We start from the raw sequence: 27,773 nt of genomic DNA, 5'->3' as shown, positions 1-27,773 counted from the left end.
GTTAGCAATTGCCCGTGTGCTGCAGTCGAGCTAAGAGTGTCCCACTAGTCAATTGTCTTAAGCAAATAACAGATAACAGCACTGATTTGTAATACTTGGATTATTATTACACCTGAACACAAAAAAACACAGATGCTCCTGAAACATATCAAGAAGCATATTTTTTCATCATTGAGTGTGTTGATATTTTCAGGTGTAGTTCTCATTTAATGCAGTGCAGTCCTTCACGAGTTTGGGGATGCTCGGGTTTCCAAGCTGGAGCGCGATAAAAGTTTAAATTGTTTTAACACAGGTCATTACCCCTTTTTTTCAGAGTCCAATGCTGAGTATACTACAGTTGAATCAGATACAACAACAGCAGTACTTATCGAATCTGCTGTCCAGTCAGCAGGGTTTACTACACAGGCTACTACAATGGAATCAGAGACAACATTAATGGCAGTACCTTTAGAGTCAACCATGTACACCCATACTACTACAGGGTCTACTTCTGAAGTTATCTACTGCCCAGCCTACTGTTAATTCTACGGAATTCATTCAATCTGCAACAGAGCAAACATCTTGGTTCACTAACAAGACTACCTTAATGGAAACAGAGTTTCCATTAGGTACTGTAGCAGTACCTATTGAACCTACTATGGATTATGCAACCAGTTTTTATACAGTATCTATTGTCCAGTCTACTACAGGCTCTGCTTCTGAGTTTCCTATCCAGTCCCTCATCTACTACAAATTCCACTACCCAGCCTTCTACAGGATCTGCTACCCAGTCTACCACTACCATAATGAAAAGAGATACAACAGCTGTAGCAGTAACTATTGAACCTATTATGGATTCTACAACCAGTTATAATACAGTATCAACTGTCCAGTCTACTACAGGTTCTGCTTCTGAGTTTCCCACCAAGTCAGATAGTACCATTCATTCTACTGATGAAACTACTAGTCAGTTTTCTACTACTGAGACTTCTACAGAGCCCATTACATCCCTTATGGCAGAGTCCACTACAGAGTCTAGTTCTGAGTTACCATCGGAGTCAACTACCCAACCTACTACAGAATCAACACTTGAGTCAACTACCCAGCCTACTGTTGATACTACTACAAAGTTCACTACCCAGCCCACTACAGAATTGACTTCCCAGTCTACTACTGACACTACTATGCAGTTTTCTAAAGGAAGTAAAGTTGAGTTTATTGTAGAGCCCCCTGTTGAGTCTTCAACCATGTCGACTATTGTATTTAATACCCAGACTACTACAGGGTCAACTAATGACTATACTGTAGCATCTACTACGCAGTCATTTACTGAAACTGCAACCCAGTCTACAACAGAAACTGCTGTTGAGTCTATTGCCCATCCTACTGATGAATCTTCTACAAAGATCACTGTCCAGTCCACTACAGGATCTACTACCCTGTCTACCACTCAATCTGCCACAGAGCCTATATCTTGGTTAACTTTTAAGACTACCATAATGGAAACAGATGCAACAACTAAAGCAGTACCTATGTATTCTACAACCAGTTCTTATACAGTATCTATTGTCTAGTCTACTGTAGACTCTGCTTCTGAGATTCCTACCCAGTCAGCCATTCCCACACAGTCTAATGATAAGACTAAAATTCAGTCTACTACTATGTCTGCAACTCTGCCTACTGTTATGTCACACTTTACTACAAACTCTACCACTGAGACTCCTATACAGTCCACTGCATCACCTATGGCAGGTTCTGAGACAGAGTCTACTGCTAAGTTTACCGTTGAGTCTTCAAGGATGTCGACTACAGTATTGAATGCCCAGACTACTACAGGGCCTACGTCTATGTTTACTGTAGCTTCTAATATGCAGTCAACTACAGACACTACTATCCAGTCTTCAACAAATAATACTGTTGAGTCTTCTTCCCAGCCTACTGTTGAGTATACTACAAATGTCAACACCCAGTCCACTACAGACTCCACTACACAGTTTATCACTCAGTCTGCCACAGAGACATCTTCATTTACTAACAAGACTACCACAATGGAAGAAGATAAAACAACTATAGCAGTAACTATTGAACCTACTATGGATTCTACAACCCGTTCATCTACAGTATCTACTGAGTTCCGAACCCAGTCAGATATTACCATCAAGTCTACATCTGAGACAACTATTCAGTCCACTACTAAGTCTATTACTCAGTTTACTGCTGAGATTTCTACACAGCCTACTACATACCTTATGGCAGGGTCTGCTACAGAGTCAAGTTCTGAGTTTTCTACACAGTCAACAACTGAGACTGCTACCCAGCTTTCTATGGAGTCTATTATAAAGTTAACCACCAAATCTACTGTAAAGTCCACAATGCAGTCTACTACTGAGTCTACTACTCATACCACAGAGCCTAATTCACAGTTTACTACAAATACCACTATTATGCATACAGATACCACTATAGTACCTACTGAATCAACTATGATCAGTTCTGATAGCATATCTATTAGCCAGTCCACTACCGTATATACTTCTAAGTTAGAGCCTACAGAGCCTAAAACCCAGTCAACCATTGCCACACTATACAATTCTGATTTTACAACCATGTCTACTACAGAGTCTACTACTAAGTCTACAACAGATTCCACTACCCAGATTTCTACTGTATCTACTATCCAGTCTTCTACTGAGCCTCCTTTTGGGTCTACTACTTTAGCAGTACCATTGGAATCTACTATACAGTCTACTGTAGATTCTAATAATTTTCCTTCCTTATTACATATTGCATTAGAACCATATTGTGATATTTCTCTCTGTGCCTTCCTTCCTTCTATCCAGTTCTGTGACATTCTTTAACTATCTTTGTCCCCTCAGATATAAGATTTTAGCTTGACCAAATTAACATTTATTGAAGCATCCAGTAAAATACATATATTTTTGAAGAAGCTGCATGACCCTATGGGCGACATAAAAAACACTGCATGACATTCAAGCGAAGGCAGATTTTTAAAATGTTTTTAAGGTGTGATTGTACCAGTTGAACAAAGGTTGATTTACAGTCGTGTCACATTCTTATTATGATGTGTAAACTGTCAGGGAAGGGACCAAGGGGATTATAATGATAACATGGTACAGGGACATCTACACACAGCACATCACAACAAGGGGGGTAGTAGCCTAGTGGGTAACACACTCGCCTATTAACCAGAAGACCCAGGTTCAAATCCCACTTACTACCGTTGTGTCCCTGAGCAAGACACTTAACCCTGAGTGTCTCCAGGGGGGGACTGTCCCTGTCACTACTGATTGAAAGTCGCTCTGGATAAGGGTGTCTGGTAAATGCTGTAAATGTAAATGGACACAGCTAGGGAATTGGGAACACGGAACCGGAGCACCTCAAAGACTCAAGATTGAGACAAAAAGAGTTTAAAAATGAGTTAGGGCAGTAGATTAATCAAATTGGTTCCTCTGTGTTGTGGGTGTGTAATGACTGAAATCTTGTTATCTATTACAATCATTATGGTGATATTGTGATATTTCTCACCATACATTTACATTTACATTTACAGCATTTATCAGACGCCCTTATCCAGAGCAACTTACAATCAGTATTTACAAGGACAGTCCCCCTGGAGCAACTCACTCTCTAAGCCAGAGAAGCCGCCATTGTCTCTGCACCGTCTTTAGTTTCTGAGGGGCGAAAAAATAAGTTTCTGAAGGGCGAAAAAATTATTTTATGAGAGAAAGCCACGGGGTTAGGAGACGAGCGGGATAAAATTATGAGGCAAAAGCTGCGGGTAGAAGGACAGAGGAGAAATTTTGAAGTTTTCTGCAAGATTCACTGCTTAATATCTTGCTAACTAACACTTGCTATGTTAACAATGCTTAATATCTTGTGACTGCATTGGAGCCACCAATTTGTGTGTACGCACTCACACGGAGATCGGTAAGCTTTATTTTGCACTGTGAAAGGGGATTTTGGGGTTTAATGTTGTATTTTAGAAGTATACCTTTCTGTCTACATTTGTCTGTTTCTCTCAAGTTTGGACTTTTTTTAAAGGAGTTTTGCTTGCTGCAACGAGAACCATTTTTTGGATGAACAAGGTGAGTTGTTTTCTCTATTCAAATTAGAAACTGCTGGAACATTTGTAGTTTGAAACATGCATTTGATTGTGTCTAAATTATGAGGTCATCTTAAGGGAACAGTGAGCATTTGATACTTGCAGCAATGTGGTTTTAGAGTAGCTCTCTACTTCTCTACATACAGTTTTGTAGAATTCAAATTATTTCAATGTAGGTTTGAAAAAGTAAACACCCACTTTCAACATATGACAGTTTTTTTTTGTTTTTGCAATACTAGTTTTGTTTAAAGCCACTTTAATATGCTTTGGAAATGCAAGTACTATCTGCGAGAAGAGCACAGTTTTTTTAACATTACAGGCTAAAACATGGAACTTATGCAAGTAGGAACTAAGCCCTTTCCTTGCTTGCATAAGGAATCATGTTTGTTCTTAGATGAGAGGAGGTTGTAAAGGATGAGCCTGACATCAACCAGAGGATCCAACGCTGGCCAGCGCTTTTCACTGAAAACCAGGTTTGAGAATGTGTCCTTTAATGTTTTTTTTTCTTATTTGTTTTACATACGTGATGTTCAGAGAGGTTTATTTGTGTTATAAATAACTCTGTCTGAATATCAAAACTCAGCATATTTAATATTTCCCAGGTTTACCTAGAGTTTAACAGGATTGTTGGTAGAAATTTTAAAGAAGAGTTCTTTGGTGTTCTTGATGGGTTGTGTCCAATTTTGATGGAAATTTCAAGAGGAAGACAGGTCGGATAGGAAAGCAATTTGCTCACCTGCTACAACACAACGGTGGGTTGATATTTCTCTTTTCTTCTCATAATGGTATTGATGGTTAGTTCAATACATAAACTGTTCTCTTGTGGTATTTCTCTATATGGACAAATAAACTGATATAAGATTCATTTCCTTTGTTCTACATTCAAGTGTGTTTTATACCACTTTGCAGAGCACAGAGCCAACAGCCATTAGATGCCTTGTCCTGAGAGGACTTCCAATAATTCTTGGAGATGATGCATCTATGTTCTTCAAGAGCAGTTCAGTGAGTAAACCCTTTCTCCATTTGTACCATTCAAATATCAAATTGTGTAATATACCACCTACTGTCACAACATGAAAGACGCCTATATATAAACACACAAAATAGCTTGTTTACAGTGCCTAAAATAAAATCACATTGAATTACAAAAATTATAATATTAGATAATTCTGTACAGTTGATTGTAGACAAATTGCTGTTAACCTGAATATTCTCTTTTTGTCTTGTTTCTTGCACTATGTAGAGTCTATGGAGACTCCATGGACATCCCAGTGGGAATCCTCTATTATGAGGACAACAGTTCAGCAAGCCCAGCATTACCATAACTCAACCCCTCAAGACTGGGCATCATCCAAGAGGGCAACCTGGCAAGGGAAGCACTCACCAACCTACCTCAAGCAATGTGCCTCTTGTTTGGCTTAACCTACGCACTTCACCTGCAGCACCCAAAGTGCTTGAACACTTTTACCTTCATTCAGCAGGCAATGTGAAATTAAGGTAGAAGTGAGCTACCTCCAAAGGTTCAGAAGCTGAAGAATGAGCTAGCAGGCTAAGACACAATTATGCTTATAGCACAGCTCTTCATGCCTGAATGTTGCACAATTACTTTGCAGTGATTAGAGCAAATAGGCTTGCAGTTGTTCATTTTGTATCTGATTCTTCTTGTGCTAGATGTGTCTAGTATTGTATTATTTTTTTTTTTACAGAGGGCACATTTTAGGAAAGTTGCAAGTTTATTTTGACCAAATCTGATCCTTACTGCATAGATGTTCTTAAGTCTGATGTTCTTAATGCCTGATTTGTTGTGTGTTTCTTTCAGATGACTCTTATATCTTAGTTTATGCATGATAAGAAAACTTTTTTACATTTACATGTCAAATTGTGTTTTTCTAAAGATAATATGTCTTTTTCTAAAGTTAATTTGACTTCAGTCTGATTCATTGTTACTGACTTTATTCCAGAAACACTGTGACTACAGTTTGATTGTCTTAATGCTGAGGTGGAGATGAAAAAAAAAGTTTTGTCATGAATAAAATTCCATTATTGAAGTATGTATTGCTGTAGAATTGTTTTTATTTTAGTAATTTTAATCACAAGTTTCTAGATTAAATTTCTGACCCATTTTGGGTTCCATTCAACCCAGCAGCATAGTCATTTTTAACTAATAGTTGGGTTAAAAATCACATCCCAGCATGCTGGGTTAAACGTGTAACCCAACTTGTTGGGTCAAAATAACCCAGCGTTGGGTTGGTCCCTTTTTGACCCAGCGCTGGGTTACCAAAATAACCCAAATTGGGTTGTTTTTAACCCAGCAGTTTTTAGAGTGCAGGGTTAAGTGTCTTGCTCAGGGACACAGTGGTAGTAAGTGGGATTCGAACCTGGGTCTTCTGGTTCATAGGCAAGTGTTTTAAAAATCTAAGACATCATGATATAGAATCCTCAGACATGTTGTAATAAAGTTTCCATATTTTATTTGCACAATAAAACCTGTATGATCACATTTCTGAAAATGACAGGCAGTTCATCTTTCCTTGTTTATTTTTATTTTTTTATAATGATGCCAGCCATTCTATTCTAACGTAAATCCCAGAAAATATGCGATACTGCATCATTGTCTAAACAGGAGGCGTGGCTTGTTAGGGTGTGTGTTTGTGAGAAGGTAGATCTACATATGAATGTTCGCTGCAATATAAAATTCCATAACCATAAAGCAGACACTGTTCTCCTCACCACAGTTCTCTCACACACAGCAAAAGCACAGATTACAGGTAATTAATTACACTTTAATTACACACATAGTTTCCAGCAATAGGCAGTAATAACAATAATAAAAAATCTGAATGGTAATTAAACAATTTGGTATTACACAAAATTCAACCACAACAGGAAAATCTGTGACTTTGATGTAGCAAATTTACAGGCAGATCATGTTCAATTTTAGTTCCTTCCTTCTTTAGCAAAACAAGCTATTTATTTTGATGGTTTTATGCTGTAGGGCTATTTTAAAGTTTATTTTAATAATAGATAAATTTTTATTTTTTATTAATCACAGAATCAAATAATAAAGTTATAATAATAAAATTGAATTAAAAAGGACTAACACAAAAACATACACATGTATGCTTTACATCTGCCTGTCATGGCCAACGCGCCTCCAGGCCGCTAGAGGGCACCTCACCAGCCTGGGAGACGACGACCCGGAAGAGGAAATGGAAGCGGGCGGTGGCAAGTATAAAAGTGAGGTAACCCCAAGGAGACACGCCCGCTCTTTGTATGAGTTTACTCGCCAGAGACGCTAGCTCTCTCACCCACGACCTACGATAATAGTGATTTCCTGAAATACGACCTTCGCCTGCCCACGACTTCGAGAATTGCCTGACCCCCTGGAAACCACGAAAGGAACCCCGACCGGAACGTCCTGGCTACAACCTCTACCTGCCACTGACCTTGAACCTACCTGACCCATCGGTAAAGACGGGATTCCAAGCTCCCCTACCGTCCTGCCGCCCAAGACCTACTCCCGTCCATCCTGAAACCCGCCGTCTTCCGGTTCTCCTCTGCCCCGGTCCTTCCCAAAGATCCCGAACCGACTCCCCTCTGCGTTGCAGCGCGTCCATTGCTTCCTCACTCCTCGCCGGCCAGGCGCCCCCGGTCCTCCTGCCCCTCTCGCCCAGCGTCCTCTACCGGTACAACGGCTTATCCCCACGCCCAAAGTATGTCTGCAAGTACGTCATCGAATTCCCCCTGTGACACTGCCAAATATATAGGCCTTTAAAATAAAGTGTCACCTGAGCTGCCAGAACAATAAATTATTTATAAAAAAATAAAGAACAATACAAATCTGAAAATTAAACAGAATTTGTTCAAATGTCAGAACATGTTCTCTTCACTACACTGCAGAAGCACACACTCGCAGATGCACACACTTTTACAGACGAACACACTCACAAACTCTCACACTGACACACACACACTTACTCTCTCTCACTCCCTTTGTTAAGACACTTTGCATTGCAATGCAAAATTGAAAAATGTGAGCACGTCCACTTGCTCCTGGCTCCTTTCCGCTCAGATGGTGTTGAAGAAGCAGGGATGAAGTGACTGTCATTGTGAACCCCTGCAGCACGCGGTGACACAACGAAATGTGTCCTCTGCTTTTAACCATCAGCCTTGGTGAAACACAGCGTGAAAGGGGAGCTGTGCTTTGCTCAGTGCCACCTTGGTGGTTCGGGATTCTGTTTCATTCACATTTTTGGTCTTAGTGTAAAACTGTAAAATATTGGTGGGATGTTGTGAACAAATGGTTCCTTTGTTGACTCAGCTATACCCCTTGTCCCTTTGCGTCTTGTGTTTGCCGTACCAGATGGTCAGGGCTGTATTATAGAATGCTTGCACAGCTTTACACGGCTTATCTTATCAATTCATATGAATTATTTATAATAATTATAATGTATAATATAATAATAATTTATATTAAATAATAATATATATAATAATAATAACAATAATTATGAATAATTTATAATAATTTGCTGAAATGTACAGCACAGCAGCACAGCTAAATTAATACAGTAGTGCAGTGTGTTGGTTTTGAGATAATTATCATTTTCCTTCCTTGTTGCATATTGCATTATAATTATTATAATATTGTGAAATCTCTCCCCTTCCTCCCTTCCTTCCTTCCTTCTTCTCCGTCCAGCTGTGCAACATTCTTTAACTATATAGTCCCAGTTTTAGTTACACTCTGTGTGACTGTATATATAACATTTTAAGGAATAACATAGACTATTTTAATTTTAATGGAATTGTAATGCGTTTTTATGTGTAGAGAGTGTCTTTGTACATGAAGTAGTGAACCTGATATTAATATCTAAAAATGAATGGTACTGTAGGGTAATTTAGTCCGATCCAACCTGTTTGGCACGTCATGCATAGATGCATCACAACAGATCTTTCACAAAAGAAGTGCAGTCCTTCAGCAGGCTTATCTCATGGGGTGTGTTGAGGAAGGCTCGGGTGACGAGGGTATAAATACTGACCTGAGCTTCACACAGGCACAGTACTGGTGATAATCAGACCGAGACATGCAGCTCTGGACGGCTCTCCTGACTGTGCTTCTCTTGTACACGGGTGAGAAGAAGAATCTGTTGTAATGTTATGTGATGCAATGGTCAGGTATATAGGACATATAATGAGAAGGCGCTTATGTGAGAAATGCTCCATTTTTACTTTTTTTAAACCCCAACCAACCCTATTAAGAACAACTGGACTACTGGACTTCTCTCCACTGCACCGGTGAACAATTCTGTCTTTTGGATTCAAACCTGCAGGATCCTACGCACAATATGCGACCGCCCCACCAGAGGACACGCCCACCACACCGACGGCATCTGAAGCCCCCACACCTGGAACCACACTGGTTTTTCTGCAAACCCCACAAACAACTCTACCACCTGGTATGTGTGTGGAATTTTAGGGTTATTACACAAAAGCAGCGGCAGAAAAGGAGCTTCTGACAACTTTTATAATCTAAAATCTACCATCATCCATATGTTTAAAGAAACTTGTATGCTAATGAGCTGTTGCTTTTGCTGTTGCTACAAGTACTTTGGGGTTCATCTGAACAATAAACCCGACTGGAGTCATAATACAAATGTATTATTATACCTGCTGTGGAGGCTCAGGTCTTTTGGAGTTTAGGGGGAACTCCTAAAGACTTTTTATGACTCTGTAGTGGCTGAAAGAGACTGAACAGGCTGATCCGGAGGGCCGGCTCTGTTCTAGGATGCCCTCTGGACCAGTGGAGGTGGTGAATGACAGGAGAATGGTGGACAACATCTCCCACCCCATGCAGGAGACCCTGATAGCACTGAGCAGCTGCTTCAGTTGCAGGCTACTGCACCCACGGTGTGGGAAGGAGAGGTTCAGAAGGTCTTTTCTTCCAACCTCTGTCAGACTCTATTACAAAGACCTCACAGTTGACCACACACACACAGACAAAGACACACACACTTCAAATACATCACGGTAATTACCAACTGTACAGGTGTACACATTGCACTTTACCCATTTGACCCATTACTTTACCCATTGCACATGTGTAGATCTCAATTGTACATTTGTAGATATATACATATACATTTTTTGCTGCTATTTACCTTTTTTTTTTGCTGTTATTACTTCTGTTTCTATCCACTTTCTGCCATAACAAATGCAATTTCCCACTTGTGGGAGTAATAAAGGTTGATCTTATCTTATCTTATCTTTCTGTGCCTGCAGGATCCTACGCACAATATGCGACCGTCCCACCAGAGGACACGCCCACCACACCGACGGCATCTGATGCCCCCACACCTGAAACCACACTGGCTTCTCTGCAAACCCCACAAACAACTCTACCACCAGGCATGTGTGTGGAATTTTAGGGTTATTACACAAAGGCAGCTGCAGTTTGAGCCAAAAAGGAGCTTGTGACTATTTTTATAATCTAAAATCTACTGCCATCCATATGTTTAAAGAAACTTGTATGCTAATGACCTGTCGCTGTTGCTTTTCTGTGCCTGCAGACATGCTAACTATCCTTGCAAACCTACAAGTGGACTTCACCGCATCACCATACATAACCGAGACTGACATTGAAGCAGCATTTAACAAAGTAAGTGTAACTGCAGCAAAATCTGGTTAATGCATCACTGGCACTATGGGAAGTATTGTGTTGTGCAAGTATTGTGTGTATTCTGTGTGTGTGTGTGTGTGTGTGTGTGTACACATTATTCAACATGTAATATCCAGTAATAAAACATCAAGCTTAATAATGAATTTAAAACTTATTTCACGCTATGTTTTTTTTTAGATTGCTACCACTCTGGAAAATTATCTAAAGTATTATGACCCACATCTTCAGTCTCTTCGGATCAAGACAATTAAAAGAATTTTTTGACAGTGCCCAATTAGCCCTTAGAGCCAAGCTGACTGTAGAACCTTCTGGTGCTGTTTATGACTGTTGTTGGGGATTTAAATGTATGATTTCTGCGGGTTCTGGTGGCTCACCTGCACTTTGAAAACAATTATAAAATTATGATTTGAATAAAACATTTCAGCCAGAGGTCATGTATATATAAATGTGTATATTTAACAAAATGAAGAGATGCAAGGACAATGCAATTCCAGAATAAAGACAATAAATAAAAATGCTGTCTGCAATCAAGATTGCACACTTTACTGTAAAATATAAATACATAAATAGTTGACCCGGAGCAGTCTTTCCAGTCTAACACTTCAAGTTGGGGGCGGAGCTAGCTGTATTTTAGAATTACATTTACATTTACAGCATTTATCAGACGCCCTTATCCAGAGTGACTTACAATCAGTATTACAGGGACAGTCTCCCTGGAGCAATTTAGGGTCAAGTGTCTTGCTCAGGGACACAATGGTAGTAAGTGGGATTCGAACCCGGGTCTTCTGGTTCATAGGCGAGTGTGTTAACCACTAGGCTACTACCACCCATTGAACTGATTTGTCAGAATGGAAAACTTGTCCCTGGAGTCCGGGGTCATTCTATTAAAAAAGTGAATCTTGTGAAGGAATGCGGTCATGCAGCATTCGCGGAAGGTCGTGTCGTGTTCCATCGGAATGCCGTCTGTTGAGCACAGCTCTGCCTTACGGGCAACAGCAACAATCTGTTCCAGCAGATCATGTGACTACTGACTTCACTGGGGATTACGTACACATGTTTAATCCCAGCTGATGTCATAAACAAAAGATGGAGCAGGTCATCTACAGAACTGTGAATGGGATCATGAAATTGCATGCTGGGATCTAGTGGCGTAATCACGTGTTGTTCTACGGATGTTCACCAACCAATCCACCAATTGCAGAAAAACACAACTTGGATGAACCCTCTGCCATGAAAAAGAGACGATCTTGACCCCAAACCCCTGTGTTATTAGTCTAGTGTTACTTAAAATAAGACTTACAGGCAATAGCTGCCGAAAAATAAAAATTCAGACATGGATGCCAGTCTTTAGCACAAAAAATAAAGAAATCAGCACCGGTTGATCTTTGATGTTCAATAACTGCAGCAGCTACACTATATAAATGCAAGCCTACATTGTCCACGTGAATACACGGTTCCGGTGCATTCGTCCACTCCGGTTCTCCTTTCGCCGGCGGTCCAGAAGGTGATACTGTAGGTGATAAGGAGGGATTCCACAGTTCTGGTCGTGCCCTGTGCAGTTCGCTAGGAAATGAAAGCTCAGGGCTACAGAGGCGGCAGGCACCAGTCCGACCGTCCTGACGTTTGCTCTGGAGTGTGTGTTTTTCAGTGTGTGTGTGTGTGTGTGTGTGGTCTTTTCTTGGTCTCAGGGTTGGATCTTTCTTCTTTTTTTTATCAGTTGGTCCTCATCTTGCTTGTGACCCAGTGGACATACTGCGTGACGCGTGTGTACACGCCCGGGGTGTCCTGCTTCCCGCAGCCGTCGCCCCAGCTGATCAAGCCGAGCAGGGTCATGCGGTCTCCACTGGGGCACACGAGAGGACCCCCAGAGTCCCCCTGCAGACAGACAACCGGTCCACAGTGTCACCTGCTGGCTTGTTGGCATGAGGCACGACATGACAACGAGACATTTACTGTATCATGCAGTAAATAACAATGAGAAGGTGCTGGAATAAGCATGACGGATCAGGACAAACAGACTGATGACATGGCAGCATGCGGTGTCATTTTTATAAAAAAACAATGATGACGAACTTTTCTTACATGATGGAAACAAGACGAGACGAGAAATATATCACGTAATATTTTTGACAAGAACACCATACAGAGCGAGACTGAACTATGGCAGGTACGATAAGTGAAAGTGAACTGATTGTCATTGTGAAACACTGCAGCACTGCACTGGTGATGCAGTGAAATGTGTCCTCTGTATTTAACCATCACCCTTGGTGAGCAGTGGGCGGCCATGACAGGCGCCCGGGGAGCAGTGTGTGGGGGACGGTGCTTTGCACAGTGGCACCTCGTCGAATCGGGACTTCTGATCAGGGGGCAGCTTGCTTAACCGCTAGGTTAAGTATTTATCCATTCTATGGAGTGTTGTGGAGTACGAGTTCTCACCTTACAGGCGTCGTCTAGACCCCGCGTGTCACCAGCGCAAAGCATGTTGGGAGTGACCGGGCGCCCAGAGAGCTTCTCTGGGACGCAGCGATCTTGCGGCCACAGCCTCACATGGCCTCGCTTCACTCGTTCCGAGTAGAACGGAGAGACTGAGAGACAGAAAGAGAGCGTTTGCGTATAACACGTCTCTGCGTTGTCACTTGCTGTGCGTTTTGACACCAGAAGACAGTCAATAAAGGATAATATTTCATCAGCGAGAGATTCATCTGTTCTGGATGGAGTTGGCGGAAGGTCTTACACTCGTGCTCTTTGCCATATCCTGAGATCTCACACTCGGTCCAGTCGGGCAGCTGCAGGCTGGCATCGGGCAGACAGGCAGGCATCACCTCTGGGGAGTGGATGGCACAGATGCCATCTTCGCCCTTCAGCTTCAGCAGGACTGTTCACATTGTCATTTAGATATTGTCAGTTTCAATGCATGAAGTGCAAAGTGTTGCATTCCTGCATGTTTTTACCGCTTTCAAATATTTCAAAAACATGTTGCAAACTAGTGTCCAAGATGGGGTTAGAAATAATAACTGCATTAAATGTAACTTGTTTTATGGTCATATTAGTGAAGAAAGTACATCACAGGGTTAACATCACAGAGGGATTAAATATTTATTTCAGTTAAGATATATTTCTGAGCTGGCAAAACTCTAAAATTATTGTTTTTTTTAGAAGGCTCAAATGTTTATATTTGATTATTATATTAATGTTTATTGTTGTCTCACCGATATCGTTGTCATAGGTCTGCTCATCATAGTGCTCGTGGACCCAGTACTTCTCCACCTCGAAGATCTGTTCGCTGCTGGAGTTCTGCAGTCGAAACGTCCGGCCCAAAACCACCTGCAGCCGCCCTGCAGTAAAGCTGCACAGGTGCACACGCAGCGTTAACACACCAGCAAGCAACACACACACACACACCAATTCACACACGACGACCACACACTTTTCCTGGAAGCAGTGGGCGGCCGACAGCAGCCAGCAGGAGTCGATCAGCACGCCTCCACACAGGAAGGTGTGAGACTTGGAGCGCGGCCGGTACACAGTGATGGCCGCCTGCCATGGCTGCTCCTTGATGTCACTGTCCTTTCCTCCGTGCATCCGGAATGAGGGCGGGGCCTCAGAGGCGGGGTCAGCGGCGGCCCTCAGGCCGCAGGTGCCTTAGGAGAAAATCTATATTATTAGAATATTTACACAAACAGAATTGAACTGAAGCTTTTTGTTTATATATTTTCCTGTTCCTGTTATCTCTGATTGTTATTTGTCTCAAATAACCTAACAATGTTAATATGCATATCTGTGGATATAAAGTATATTGTTGGTTTGCAATGTGTTTAATGGCTTCATGGACAACTAAGGTAAATTAAGTGAAAATATGATATGGGCATCTAATGGTTGAACTGAGAATTAATAAGATTAAGAATTCTTTATTGTTTATTCTAAGATTTGTATTTCTCTGATTCTGTGTGCCTTGATTTTTTTGTTGTTGTTGTTTGTTTCTCTCCATCCTCACCTCGGTTGTTGTTGCCAGTCGTCGGCGCTCGGGGTCCTAGAGTGGTGGGCGGCCTTTTACCTGCTGGGAAGGAGCATTATACTGCTGTTTCTTGTGGTCTTACTGTCTGCCTCAGATTACAGAGAAGTGCTGAGGATACAGATACAGTCTTATCGACATTTACATTTATGGCATTTATGGTGGCCTAGCAGGTAAGGAAGCGGCCCCATAAGCAGAAGGTTTGGTCAGATCCCAAACCACCAAGGTGCCACTGAGGTGCCAACGAGCAGTGGGGCAGTGGTGGGGCAGTGGTGGCCCAGCGGTTAAGGAAGTGGCCCCGTAATCAGAAGGTTGCCGGTTCGAATCCCGATCCGCCGAGGTGCCACTGAGCAAAGCACCGTCCCCACACACTGCTCCCCGGGCGCCTGTCGTGGACAAATTTCACTGTGTGCACCATGTGCTGTGCTGCTGTGTTTCACACGTGAAAATCACTTCACTGCTTCACTGTGCTGCTCCCCGGGCGCAATCACTTCACTTTCACTTATCAGACGGCCTTTATCAGAGCGCCTTACAATCACTAGTGACAGGGACAGTCAGGGTAAAGTGTCTTGCACAGGGACACAGTGGCAGTAAGTGGGGATTGAACCAGGGACTCTGTGGTCGCCTGGTTCATAGGCAAGTGTCTTACCCGCTATTGACTGATGTGAAACTCTCTCTATGACATAACAACCAAAAATATACAGAAAATATCATACTCACCACATCTGGGGATTTCACAGAATTCCCATGTGAGCTGTGACCCTCGGTAGGTGTGACACCACGGCGTGAGGTCACCATCTGGGTTCCTACAGATATTAGACAGGGTTTTTTGTTTTGGAACAGTGAGCTGCCCTGTTTTAATGTAGAAGAGATAAACGGAGACGTGTGGTGAAAACCAAGTGCTGTGTGCAACATTGGTTTGGTAAGTTGGTATCGTTTTATGGAAATGTAGAAGCTTTGGGCAATTAGGAAATCATATTTACATCTCTGTAAAAGTTGAGAAGATGATGTATCATAAAAAATATGAGTATTGATACCTCTGATCTCAAGTCTTATTATAGAAGATCCTTTTAACTAAAGTTGTTGGTTATAGAGGGAACTTTCTTATCATACACTGTAATAATGTACAGTAAAGAACTTACGTAAAACCAAAAACTTAATAATAAGGATAATAAGTTCTTAGTTCTTTAGTTCTTAAGTCTTTAGTTCCTCATAGCCTTTTAAATTTCTCCATTCCCTATGGTCTTCCAAATACCAACTTGAGTGACTAGCTTAGTTAGCTATAATGCACATCAGATAACACAGGTCTAGAGTTGCTTTATCGCTGTTTAATTTAGCGTCAAGAACGTCATACGTGCTAAAACCTTCACCGTCATATCAGACTCTGTCGCTGGGCTGATAGGCGGGTCTTTACACATCTATAATAAGTGTGCATGTGTGTAAACGTGTTGTGCTGTGTGAAGTTTAATTATACGTGTGTGTGAGTGTGTGTGTGTGTACCTGCAGAAGTTGTGGCTGCCGAGGCCCAGCTCTCGAGCATCGGGCCTCCATGCTGTATATTTCTTACGGGAGAGTGTGGGTGAGTCCCATGGCAGGCACCTGCCGCCACTCTTAGTCACTGCCTTCGTGCCGCGATATGAGCCGCCCTTCCCCTCCACACACTCGGAGTTCGGCCCTGAAGATGAAAATGTTAGCACAGCGCACAGTGACACAACAAAACATTGCCATTACAGTGTGTGTGTGTGTGTGTGTGTATGAGTGCCTTACCTGCAGCACAAGTAGGCAGGGTGCAGAACTCCCAGACAATCTGTGTGCCTTTGTAAACGTAACACCAGGGCTTGGAGTCTCCATCTGGGTTCCTGTAAGAACGATGTCACAACCAAAACTGAGTCTGAATGTAGAATTTAAGACAACCCTGGACATTTATTCAAAACTAATGAAAAACCTGATACAAATTAATGTATTTGGTGCCTTATTTTGAAAAAACCTGACTTTTGTTAAAAATACCAGCATATGAAAGCGAAAGTGAAGTGATTGTCACCTGTGATATGCGGCAGCACGGCACACAGTGCACACAGTGAAATTTGTCCTCTGCATTTAACCCATCACCCTGAGTGAGCAGTGGGCAGCCATGACAGGCGCCCGGGGAGCAGTGTGTGGGGACAGTACTTTGCTCAGTGGCACCGCTTCCTTAACCGCTAAGCCACCACTGCCCAAAATATGGAGCGCTTCATGGATTTGCGTGTCATCCTTTCGCAGGGGCCAAGCAAATCTTCTCTGTATCGTTTCAATCGTTCCAATTTTAGTATATGTGCAGCCGTAGCAAGCACACATCTCATATCTCATACCAACATCACCAAATGCTGATTTATTATTATAATTTGGCATTTTGGCTTGTTGATAGCTGTGCTTATGTGTGTACATGTATAGCTATCCATATGTTTCCATTAGGGTTTGTGTTTCTTTTAATATGCAATATATTCTCTGTTTTTATAACCTGTGCTGACGTCATTAGGTAATTATGCTTTTATAAATCCGTCTGAGAACCTTTAGCTGGGCCTGCGCATGTACCTGCAGTAGTTATGGTTCCCCAGGCCCAGGCTGCTGGCATCAGGCCTCGTGGCTGTGAACTTCTTCCCCCTCAGCGAGGTGGCGTTCCAGTTGATACACTCTGCTCCGGAGCGACTTATACCCCATGTACCGCGGTAACTGGAGCCCGGACCGGTCACACATTTATCGTTGGTGTCTGAAGGAAGAAGGACAGCACCACTGACCACAGATGTTCTTTCATTCTTCATAATGACACTTTATAAATGCAATAACTACATGGAATACATACACAAAGTGGATTACTGAACAATAAACTGGAGAATTCTCCACTGTTGGCACTTTTTGACATTAAAACATTCTTTAAAATTAGACTTGTTTTCAGTATATGGTATGTACAATGTTTGTACATTGTAATAAATTTCAGTAGTTGAAATTATCGGAGAATATAAAATTAACCGAATAATTATGCGTTGATCAAACATGTTACACTGTAATGCTTGTTGAATTATCTGTACATTAAATGTACCTATGCATTAATATATATATAATATATCACACCTTAACTCCAACTTTAATTACATTGTATAGCATTTTGCTACATTGTACATTTGTTACCATGACTACCTTACAACCTGCACACTGTTTCCAGCAGCATCTCTGCCGCCCCCTAGTGTCTATGTATCTTAATGTGTGTGTGTGTGTGTGTGTGTGTGTGTGTGTGTAGGGGTGTTTAAATGACAGTCTAGCGTGTACTTCTGTCGTGTCTTAATACATGTCTGTTGGTGTGTGTTGTCAGACACTCACTGATCTCACACTGGGTCCCCATAAACCCTGAAGGACACTGGCACAGGAAGTCTGAGCTGTACACCGCCTCCTTACACGTCCCTCCGTTATAGCAGCGAGAGACCGTACATGCTGCGGAGAGAACCACGTCACACACACGTATCCTAATGGGTAACGATCACAACTCACCAAACTTATGTGTGTAGATAAGTGTGTACACTCATATTCGTAACTATATGTGTATTAAAACTAAAGTAAAGTGAAAGTGAAGTGATTGTCATTGTGATACAGCAGCACAGCACACTGTGACATGGTGAAATTTGTCCTCTGCATTTAACCCATCACCCTTGGTGAGCAGTGGGCAGCCATGACAGGCGCCCGGGGAGCAGTGTGTGGGGACGGTGCTTTGCTCAGTGGCACCTCAGTGGCACCTTGGCGGATCGGGTACGGGGCCTCTTCCTTAAATGCTAGGCCACCACTGTCCCAAAAGAGTCCTTTGCATAATGTATGTGTGTGTGTGTTGCTCTGCACTCACAGATAACTGGCACATAGTGGCAGAACTGCAGTCCCCGCGATGTGCAGCGGCAAGATTCGGCCTGCTGCCCCCTCCAACGCATCCACACCTGCCCGACACTCCGCACCACACCCTGAGCGTCCACACACTGATCTACACACACACACACACACACACAACGACATGTCATGACAGGACACCTTCTCTCTGGCACGCGGTGTGTCAGGTGTGGTTAGTCGGGGGCGGAGTCGGGGTCTTTATACGACACACCTGTCAAAGTCGTCAATTCGCCACACAACTCACACCTCGTGCCGCCATGGGGCACCAATATAATGTTCCGTCACAGAAACATGATTAATGGTGCCATCCAAAAACATGGAACCATCTGGAATCAACAGTGTTCCGGGTTCTAGTTGTAAGTGGCTCTGGTTTATGCTTGTTTTCCTAGATTCCTGTGGTACATTTCTTTGCTGAAAGTATCAGGAACCATATGTGGAATGTTCAATACTGGAGAGTAGTACGGTTTGGACCCGTACGGAAGTGGTAGTAGCCTAGTGGGTGACACACTCGCCTATGACCTCAGGTTCAAACCCCAAGACAATTAACCCTGAGTGTCTCCAGGGGGGGACTGTCCCTGTAACTACTGATTGTAAGTTGCTCTGGCGTCTGATAAATGCTGTAAATGTAAATGTAAATGAACCCCTGCACACTTTACACACACACACACACACACACACACACACAAGCACGTACTCACTTCTGAAACTGCGAGTCCCTCGCTTGTCTCTAGGCACGGCCATCTGTGGAACACAGATAACACGCATGTCACCACAGCAAAAACACGTAGAGTCCTGCCCCTGGCAAAAATAAAAACATACATACACACACACACACACACACACACACACCTACCCCGTCTGAATAGGCACTGAACAATCCAGCCAGTAAAAGTAAAAGCTTCAGTGTTGTACTCATGGTTACGTGGCGTCCTGAAAAACAAAAAGAACTCAAGTCAGAAACCTCCAAAAACGCTCCAAAGCTTTGTGGGGACCGTGGTAATGAATATGCATATTAATTTAATAATGTATGAGTATGGTAGGCTACGTGTAACACGAGTAACGACCTCTATCTACACGTCCCATGATCTTTAATTTTTTTAATGAAAGCTTATGAAAATTAGCATTTTCCAGCTTGTTACCAGTGAGGACCGGCAATGTGAATGAGCAAGGAACTGAACACACACACACACACACACACACATTGTACCATTTTCTGTCGATGTCACTACCCTGGCCGCCTCTGGCACTGAGAGCCACACCCCCCCACGGCGGCGGACTACTCTGACATCTGATGCCGAGTCAGCACCACCACCCCCCCCACACCCCCGTGTCCACACCAGGACAGCGCCGTGCCGACGCAGAACGCACTGGATTGGCCGCTGAGTCGGGACCACCGGACCTCTCTCCCAGGAGGCGGAGTTTGTTGTCAGCACCCACCGGAGGAGACGTTCCTGACGTCTCCATGGGACTTACAGATGCCGACAGACAGAGACGAGAAGGCTGCCGGCTGCTGCAAGTTATCCGGATGCTGGACAGGGGGAAGTTTAAATATAAAAAATAACGTCCCTTTCCTCCCTCCGTCCATCGCTATCTAAACACGCAGTCATAGCCGATCTCCTCGGGCCCAACAGGAAGGAGCTTCCTCCCGCCCTTCCTCTCCCGACCTTCTCATCTTCCCCCCCGGGACGCTGCATCAGCAGCCAAACAGATAATGAAACGCAAGCAAGCGAGACAACCAGCAAACTGGGCGGAATTATTAACCGGGGAGAAAACTGCAGAGAGAGAGGGAGAGAGAGTAAATCGAGGGCGGGCGAGGTCGAAAGGGTGAGTCAGAGAAACGGGGCGAGCGAGAGGTCGTCGACGAGCTTTGTAACACACTAACCTACAAATACACACACACACACGGGCAAAAAACAGCGTCCAGGCGCTTTCAGCACACACACAAATAAAGGAAGAGCCTGGAACAGCCAGCACTGCATCTCTGGAAATAGGACAGAATAGAGCTGTACTCACCAGAGTGTGTGTGCGGAGTGTGTGTGTGTGTGTTTTCAGTCGCGTAACAATGAACAAAGACCCCGAGATCACCGGCTCGGACTGAATTAAACACACATTCCCTCCATCCCTCCTTCTTCTCCACACGACCCCTCCCTCTCCTTCACTGAGTCAGACATCGACATTCCAGCTGTGTGTGTGTGTGTGTGTGTGTGTGTGTGTGTGTAGCTAATTTAATAACCGCTTTACTGCTGTCGTCACCCTCTAGGTTGTACAACTCCCATGCATTCAGCCTCCTGATTTAAGACTCCTTGTGTGTGTGTGTGTGTGTGTGTGTGTGTTTGATTCTGATCCGTGCTTGTCATCCCAAATCCGGCCCACCGTAACAATACTGGCATTGTGCACACACTCACACACCTCTATTCACACACAAATTCACTCACACACACAACTGGCCACGTGAATAACCGCATTTCAGGTCTGTGTGTGAGATGAGAATGAAAGACCCCTGGTGTTCACAGGCACGTTAAAAAGTGGAGTCGTACAACACACACACACACACACACACACACACATACACAGTAAAATGAAAGTAAGAAAAAGTAAGGAAGTAAGAAAAAAATAAAGGAAAAAGAGAGGTATGTAACAGAAGTCGATGACAGGCTGCAAAAAAAGGAGCCCATAAGCACCAAACACACAGACTGCAGATGCAAAATACTGACCACACTGACCTCTGGCCAGACAAAGCCAAGACAAAGGCTGTATGGTGTGTGTGTGTGGCGTGTGTGCTGTGTGTGTGTGCTGTGTATATCTGGTGTGTGTGGCGTGTGTGTGAGCTGTGTGTATCTGGTGTGTGTGGCGTGTGTGCTGTGTGTATGTGGTGTGTGTGTGTGTGTGTGTGTGTGTGTGTGTGTGTGTGTGTGACCTGTGTGTATGACCTGTGTGTGCCGTGTATGTGTTGTGTGTTTGTGTGTACTGCGTGTGTGTGTGCTGTGTGTATCTGGTGTGAGTGGAGTGTGTGCTGTGTGTGTGTATGTCGTGTGTGTGTGGTGTGTGTGTGTTATCATGAGTGTTTTGTTTAATTCCAGTTTTTTTTCCAGGTTCTAGACGATGAGTCAAGCATAACTTCATACGCACATAAACTGCATCACACACGCATCACGAAGTGTGCTCATGAAGAAACGTCCCTCTCTCTCTCCCTCTCTCCCTCTCTCTCTCTCTCGCTGACTCAGTCCTGTTGTCCAGTATAAGGAGGCCCATCCAGCTGGACTGTTGCGAAAGGTGCAAGTGCATTACCTCAGAAGATATCCCAGAATTCCACAGATAAGGACCCTCAACAACTTCCTGCTGATCGCCTGCCACCTCATGCTCTTCCTGCATTTGACAGGTGCCACACCTTATTCTGTGACCGTCGTATCTTGTGACCCAAGGGCCGCGGTTTTGATGTATTTCTCGCATTTTAGATTATTTGCTCCGTGTTATTTCTGGTTGGTAAGTTCTGGCCTGTGTTACGTGGTTGTAAAAACGTGTCAAGAATAAATATATTTTCAGAAAGCGTTACAGATGGCAGATTGATCTCACGTGTTATCACATTAAAAGCATATACAGCCATGGAAAAACAGAGACCTCTTATGTGTGTGTGTGTGTGTGTGTGTGTGTGTGTGTGTGTGTGTGTGTGTGTGTAAATGAGAAACGCAAAGGCTGACGCTCAGGGCAAATTAAATTAAGTGTGTTGACTTAATCGAACTGGCATCTGATCAAATCAAATCGATGGTAACAGAACATGGTGTAACACCGTATTTCTATATGTGTGTGTGTGTGTGTGTGTGTGGTTGTGTGTACATGCGCAAGCTTCTAAGAAATACATCCTAAAGGTTGAAATATACCTGCCGTTAACTACGTACGTATGTACGTATACGTATTGCATCCGCACATGCCTGATGCAGGTATTCATATTTTGGTTTGCGGCCTCGGCGCTGACTCCTTGTGGTCCGGAGTACACACTACAGATCATGACACACAGTACGGACGCAAGTATATCCGCACAAACGTTAACAACGCAACATTAACAACGCAAATACGCATACGCAGCTCACAGCAGGTATATTTCTGGCATTTGGACATCGTTCATAATATAGAGCAGGACTTGCAGCACAGTGTACTAAATCTTTTACTAAAAGGCTGCTACGCATCACAAATATTCACCAACACCAGCGTCTAAATGTATCAATTACTAAATCATTTGTATACTAAAGGCTGAAGCTAATTAATGATTAATTAACCAGTTTGCTGTCACATAAGATAAGAGGATGATCCTTTCTTTTTACATTGTCACAGCAGGGAGTGGACAGTACAGAATAAGAGCATCAAAAACCAATAGCACAGACACTATGTTGACTGTATAATATAAGATGCAATATACGGAATCAATCAATGGCATATCTGATCGTTAAAAATAACACTCTTTAAATGCAAAAAAAGCTGTGCTTCATTTTAATTGAGCGAACAGACAAGAGCCTTTGATTGGTTAATTATCGCAGCTCTTAACGGGTTCACGGACGCGACTAAAACTGGGTTTGCATTACTTAAACCCAGATGGACTGCAAAGAACATCGTCTGGTGACGTTTGCAGTTGTGGGGGAATGAGCAGAAAGTTCTGGACGGGAAGACCACGACCACCATGCAGAGTCCCAGAGTCATTGATGCTCCAGATGCGCTCCAGCCAATTGTCAGAAGATGATAGGGTCTATTCCTTATCTTCTAAACACACCTTTTTATAAATAAGTGCATTAAAAATTTCTGAAATCACGACAGATTTCTACTGAAATATCTATATTATATATCTATGTATTACATTACATCAGATCAGATAACAGGACGTGAAGTGTTAGAATATCCCCAAATGCTTCAAAATGACGTAGTAAGTGGACATTCTTACCTGGAACCGGGGACGCGCTCGATATCCTGACCGTCCCGGGATGAAACGGCGCTCGGCGGGCCGTGCGCCTTTTATCCGTGGCCGCGGGGAAGGGCCGGGAGGAAACGGAGGTGGGCGTGGCGCACGGTGCAGGAGGAGGGGCCGTCGGAGCGTCCTGCGAGGGGAGCGTGACGTCACCGCCGTGACGTCGCCGCCGGGCGAAACAGTCCAAAAGCGCGAACTTTTCCTCCAAACTGCTTCTGGTGAACCAGAAGACCCAGGTTCAAACCCCACTTACTACCATCGTGTCCCTGAGCAGGACACTTAACCCTGAGTGTGTCCAGGGGGGGACTGTCCCTGTAACTACTGATTGTAAGTCGCTCTGGATAAGGGCGTCTGGTAAATGCTGTAAATATGAATGTAAACTAATATCGACACTCTTTGCTCACGTAATTAAAAAAACGATTTCATAATAAATCATGATGACCTTGCGGGGCTTTCCTTGTTTGGTGAGATTTGGCCGAAGTGATCATCTAATCAGGAGAACATCATGTAGATGTTCAAACAAATAATGGACATGGAATGGCTGCCATGGAAACGGAACAATTTTTTGATATGGTCTCTCTATTTAATAGCTGAAGGGACACCCTGTCCCCACAAAATCTGAAAATATTTCACTTTTCAAACAGAGTTTAAATGTTAAATTGCAACATTATGTAGTCGTTGAGCCTGCAAACACGTAACGTTTATTTTAATGTGGACGTACGGAGCGACCTGGGCCTGATGCAGGACGCGATGCTGCTGCCATTGTCTGCTCGGTTCCTGCCTCCATGTTCCTCTGCTGGTGTGTGCCTGTCATTTCCCAGATAAAAATGCGATAGAAACCGCACCGACCGAACACCGCTGGTCCTTTATTCAGGTCCGGCCGTGTGTGGCTGCGGTGCGGCTCGTGTGGGTGTTCCGAGGGTCGCCGGTGCCAGCTCGGTTCATGGTGAGCCCCCCCCCCGGCACCACGGCCCTCCACAAGTCCAGCACTGTTTCCATCACCGCCGTCTCAGCAGGAAATAAAAATAGCAACCAGGAACACAGGGACGTGGGACATTAGCTGAGACGTGGGGGCAACGCAGAGCCTCGCGTGGCTGGATGATTCCTCTTCTTCCTGGATGCATGTAGACTTCACTGAAGGCTCCTGTGAGAGCGTCCAAGTGTTTGTGTGTGAGTTAAGTGAAAGTGAAGCGATTGTCATTGTGAAACACTGCACCACAGCACACGGTGACACAACGAAATTTGTCCTCTGCTTTTGACCATCACCCTTGGTGAGCAGTGGGCAGCCATGACCTCGGTGGCACCTTGGCGGGGGGGGATTCGAACCGGCAACCTTCTTCCCCACCACTGCCCCAAGTGTATCACACTGTAAGTGGACACTGGTGATAATAAAATGCACTGTTAGAAAGCTCCTCGGTATTTTGTTCCTCCAGGAAAGTAGATGTAGAAAGTAGAAAGCTCCTGAGTGGAAAATATAAAAGCAGATTGCGTGTGTCCACAGTGACCTTTCCACGTCCGTTCGGCAGCCATTGGCCAGTTCGCCAAGCCGGCCTCCGCTCCCGCTCTGGAGATGTTTGTCTGATGCCGGATGAGCCAGATGGAGTTTGGAGGGTCTTTGCGGAGGTCGCGCACTTTACATAAACGGCCACGCGGTCCGGAATGTCCATCCGGTAAACAGTGACAAGCACTCGTCCGGCTCGGTGGCGTGTCTCCTCCGGAGCATTTTCATGAACCCGGTGACTCAGGCTTTTCTTGAAAAAACGTCTCTGTTTGTTCCTCCAGCGTCTCTTCTGCATCGAACACACAAGAAACGGCGCGGTGCGCGTCACACCGCGCCACGTTTTCCCCATCGCGTCCCCACCTTGACGTCCAACACCGATCATGAGATAGCGGGGGTGCCCTATCAGCTGTTTGAAGGATTGGTCACAACCAGCCGGGACTTTTTTTGGTTGAGCAACGTTGAGGAACACCTGGGGTGGTAGTGGGCTAGCGGGTAACACACTCGCCTATGAACCAGAAGACCCAGGTTCAAACCCCACATACTACCATCGTGTCCCTGAGCAAGACACTTAACCCTGAGTGTCTCCAGGGGGGACTGTCCCTGTCACTACTGATTGTAAGTCGCTCTGGATAAGGGCGTCTGGTAAATGCAGGAAATGGATATGGAGCAGGTGAGATGACTACGGACGTGACCTGCAAGCTCAACTGGCCGAGTGAATGTTTAACCTCCACGGACACAACCTGCATCTACAAGCACCATCGTTTGTTCGTGGCCACTGATGGGTGGACTCTCAAGCCCACTCTTCCGTGCGGGATAGATCCGATGATGCAGTTATAATGCGACACAGGCAGCCGGGCGTTGTCACTGCGGCCGCTTGAGCCCTGCCCTCACATGGACAACAGCCGCGGCCCCTAAAATAGAGGCCATTTCAGCGCAATCTTTTTTACTTTTTTATTTTTTTTACGTTTCACTTTACACTTTGACTTCACTCGTTTGCACACCTTCAGCCTACCTGTTACATATATTTTATGTTTTATGTTAAAGACAAAAAAGTGTAATATTTGGTTATGTTTGCAATATTTGCATATTGGTGATACACAGCAGCACAGCACACGGTGCACACAGTGAAATTTGTCCTCTGCTTTTAACCATCACCCTGAGTGAACAGTGTGCAGCCCTTATACAGAGCGACTTACAACGTGCTTTCATGTCACCATGGATGAAGTGACCAGTTCTGGTTCACTAGGACCCCCAACTATGAATACAATCTTTTTATTCACTCTGTTCTAGTTTCTATACAGAAGTCAGACAAGAAGAAGGTTACAAGTTCATCTAAATATTCTCTAAAGAGGAAGGTCTTGAGCTGCCATTTGAAGGTGCTCAGTGACTGAGCTGTTCTGACCTCGAGGGGAAGTTCATTCCTCCACCGAGGGGCCAAGACGGAGAAGAGTCTAGATGAGTGTCTTCCTTTTACCTTCAGAGATGGAGGGACCAGGCGAGCAGTACTGGAGGCTCGGAGTATACGAGGTGCAGTGCGAGGTGTAATAAGGGCTGTGAGGTAGGATGGTGCTACTCCATGTTTGGCTTTGTAGGCCAGCATCAGTATTTTGAACCTGATGCGTGCAGCTACTGGGAGCCAGTGGAGGGAACGTAGCAGAGGGGTGGTGTGGGAGAATTTGGGAAGGTTGAAGATCAGTCGTGCTGCATTTTGTATGAGTTGTAGAGGTTGGATGGTACATAGCGGTAGACCAGCTAGAAAGGAGTTGCAGTAGTCGCGTCGTGAGATTACTAAGGACTGAACCAGTATCTGGGTGGCCTGTGTTGACAGATAAGGGCGGATTCATCTGATATTGTAGAGAAGGAATCTACATGAGCGCGAAAGGTTGCTGATGTGAGTCGAGAAGGAGAGTTGGTTGTCTATTGTTATGCCAAGGTTGCGGGCTGTGAGTTGTCCAGGTAAATAGCAAGATCCTGATGTGGTGTGGAATCTGCTGGAATGAATATTAGTTTGAGTTTGAGTTTGAGGTAATGATCCAAGATGTGATGTCAGTTAGACATGCAGAGATTTTGGAAGCAGCATGTAGATCAGAGGGAGGAAAAGAGTAGATGAGTTGTGTGTCATCAGCATAGCAGTGGTAGGATAATCCATGTGAGGAAATGACCTCACCAAGTGATCTCATGTAGAGGGAGAAAAGGAGAGGACCTAGCACTGAGCCTTGAGGGACACCAGTGGAGAGTCTACCTGAGGCAGAGGTGGATCCTTTCCAAGCCGCTTGATAATAGGAGGGAAAAGCAGGAGGCATGACCAAAGCACACTGTACACCTATCGCCAATTCTAGTCACTGCAGGACCATGGACAGGCTCGGGGAACTTGTATTAAAGTTAAATCATAATAGGGGACCTTTAAGAAATGGGTACAGAGAGCAAGAAGCAGGGCTTTATGGTTATTATTTTTAACCATAAAAAAAAAGCAAAAGGTAATTTTCTACCTGTTCTTTTTATCACTCAGGGACACAGTGGTAGAAAGTGGGACTTGAACCTGGGTCTTCTGGTTCCAGGGTGTCAGGGATAAGTTCAGGTAAACTGGCAGCTCGGCTGTTTAGGAGGGTGACAGCAGGGGAC

At 44.1% G+C, this 27,773-nt stretch overlaps 3 protein-coding genes and 1 non-coding gene across 8 annotated transcripts; 2 read left to right on the top strand and 2 right to left on the bottom strand.

Moving 5' to 3' along the window:
• The first annotated feature begins 1,565 nt into the window (after positions 1–1,565).
• On the top strand, positions 1,566–2,845 carry LOC114799956 (cell wall protein DAN4-like). Its single transcript, XM_028996965.1, has one exon. The coding sequence runs from the start codon at positions 1,641–1,643 to the stop codon at positions 2,835–2,837; it is 1,197 nt and encodes a 398-aa protein (XP_028852798.1). The 5' UTR covers positions 1,566–1,640; the 3' UTR covers positions 2,838–2,845.
• A 6,230-nt stretch (positions 2,846–9,075) lies between these two features.
• On the top strand, positions 9,076–11,305 carry LOC114800072 (extensin). Of its 2 annotated transcripts, none has more exons than XM_028997154.1 (5): positions 9,076–9,232; positions 9,433–9,558; positions 10,382–10,507; positions 10,669–10,757; positions 10,956–11,305. In XM_028997154.1, the coding sequence occupies exons 1-5, from the start codon at positions 9,187–9,189 to the stop codon at positions 11,040–11,042; spliced, it is 474 nt and encodes a 157-aa protein (XP_028852987.1). In that variant the 5' UTR covers positions 9,076–9,186; the 3' UTR covers positions 11,043–11,305. The 2 variants fall into 2 exon arrangements, with proteins under 2 accessions (XP_028852987.1, XP_028852988.1); XM_028997155.1 differs by having other exon boundaries at positions 10,382–10,511.
• On the bottom strand, positions 11,210–23,700 carry plat (plasminogen activator, tissue). Of its 4 annotated transcripts, none has more exons than XM_028997149.1 (15): positions 23,627–23,700; positions 19,550–19,626; positions 19,395–19,437; positions 18,659–18,790; positions 18,145–18,255; positions 17,362–17,536; positions 16,558–16,649; positions 16,291–16,465; positions 15,511–15,596; positions 14,773–14,835; positions 14,206–14,419; positions 13,988–14,124; positions 13,513–13,653; positions 13,215–13,363; positions 11,210–12,653 (listed from the first exon to the last, which is right to left on the bottom strand). In XM_028997149.1, exons 2-15 carry the CDS (start codon positions 19,610–19,612, stop codon positions 12,492–12,494), a joined length of 1,743 nt encoding a protein of 580 aa, XP_028852982.1. In that variant the 5' UTR covers positions 19,613–19,626; positions 23,627–23,700; the 3' UTR covers positions 11,210–12,491. The 4 variants fall into 4 exon arrangements, with proteins under 4 accessions (XP_028852982.1, XP_028852986.1, XP_028852984.1 ...); XM_028997153.1 differs by having other exon boundaries at positions 14,773–14,832; XM_028997151.1 differs by lacking the exon at positions 23,627–23,700 and adding an exon at positions 20,710–20,800.
• Positions 17,005–17,116, bottom strand: LOC114800204 (U6 spliceosomal RNA). The gene has a single exon (XR_003751356.1). It is a non-coding gene; the product is annotated as a U6 spliceosomal RNA (small nuclear RNA).
• Positions 23,701–27,773: the final 4,073 nt, after the last annotated feature.

This window comes from Denticeps clupeoides, chromosome 11 (genome assembly GCF_900700375.1).
Source record: "Denticeps clupeoides chromosome 11, fDenClu1.1, whole genome shotgun sequence".
NCBI classification, from domain to species: Eukaryota; Metazoa; Chordata; class Actinopteri; order Clupeiformes; family Denticipitidae; genus Denticeps; species Denticeps clupeoides.
The sequence above is the reverse complement of the archived record's forward strand: the minus strand, read 5'-3'. Positions and strand labels throughout refer to the sequence as shown.

What these genes read in the sequence shown, in the direction of transcription:
- plat (XM_028997149.1), bottom strand. Translation starts at nt 19,612, where the DNA reads ATGAGTACAACACTGAAGCTTTTACTTTTACTGGCTGGATTGTTCAGT. An exon ending in GGGGACCCAGTGTGAGATCA is followed by an intron (nt 17,537 to 18,144) that starts GTGAGTGTCTGA and finishes TTCTTCCTTCAG; the next exon opens with ACACCAACGATAAATGTGTG. An exon ending in CCTGCCTACTTGTGCTGCAG is followed by an intron (nt 16,466 to 16,557) that starts GTAAGGCACTCA and finishes TTTCATCTTCAG; the next exon opens with GGCCGAACTCCGAGTGTGTG.
- LOC114799956 (XM_028996965.1), top strand. Translation starts at nt 1,641, where the DNA reads ATGTCTGCAACTCTGCCTACTGTTATGTCACACTTTACTACAAACTCT.
- LOC114800072 (XM_028997154.1), top strand. Translation starts at nt 9,187, where the DNA reads ATGCAGCTCTGGACGGCTCTCCTGACTGTGCTTCTCTTGTACACGG. An exon ending in TGTGCTTCTCTTGTACACGG is followed by an intron (nt 9,233 to 9,432) that starts GTGAGAAGAAGA and finishes TCAAACCTGCAG; the next exon opens with GATCCTACGCACAATATGCG. An exon ending in ACAAACAACTCTACCACCTG is followed by an intron (nt 9,559 to 10,381) that starts GTATGTGTGTGG and finishes CTGTGCCTGCAG; the next exon opens with GATCCTACGCACAATATGCG.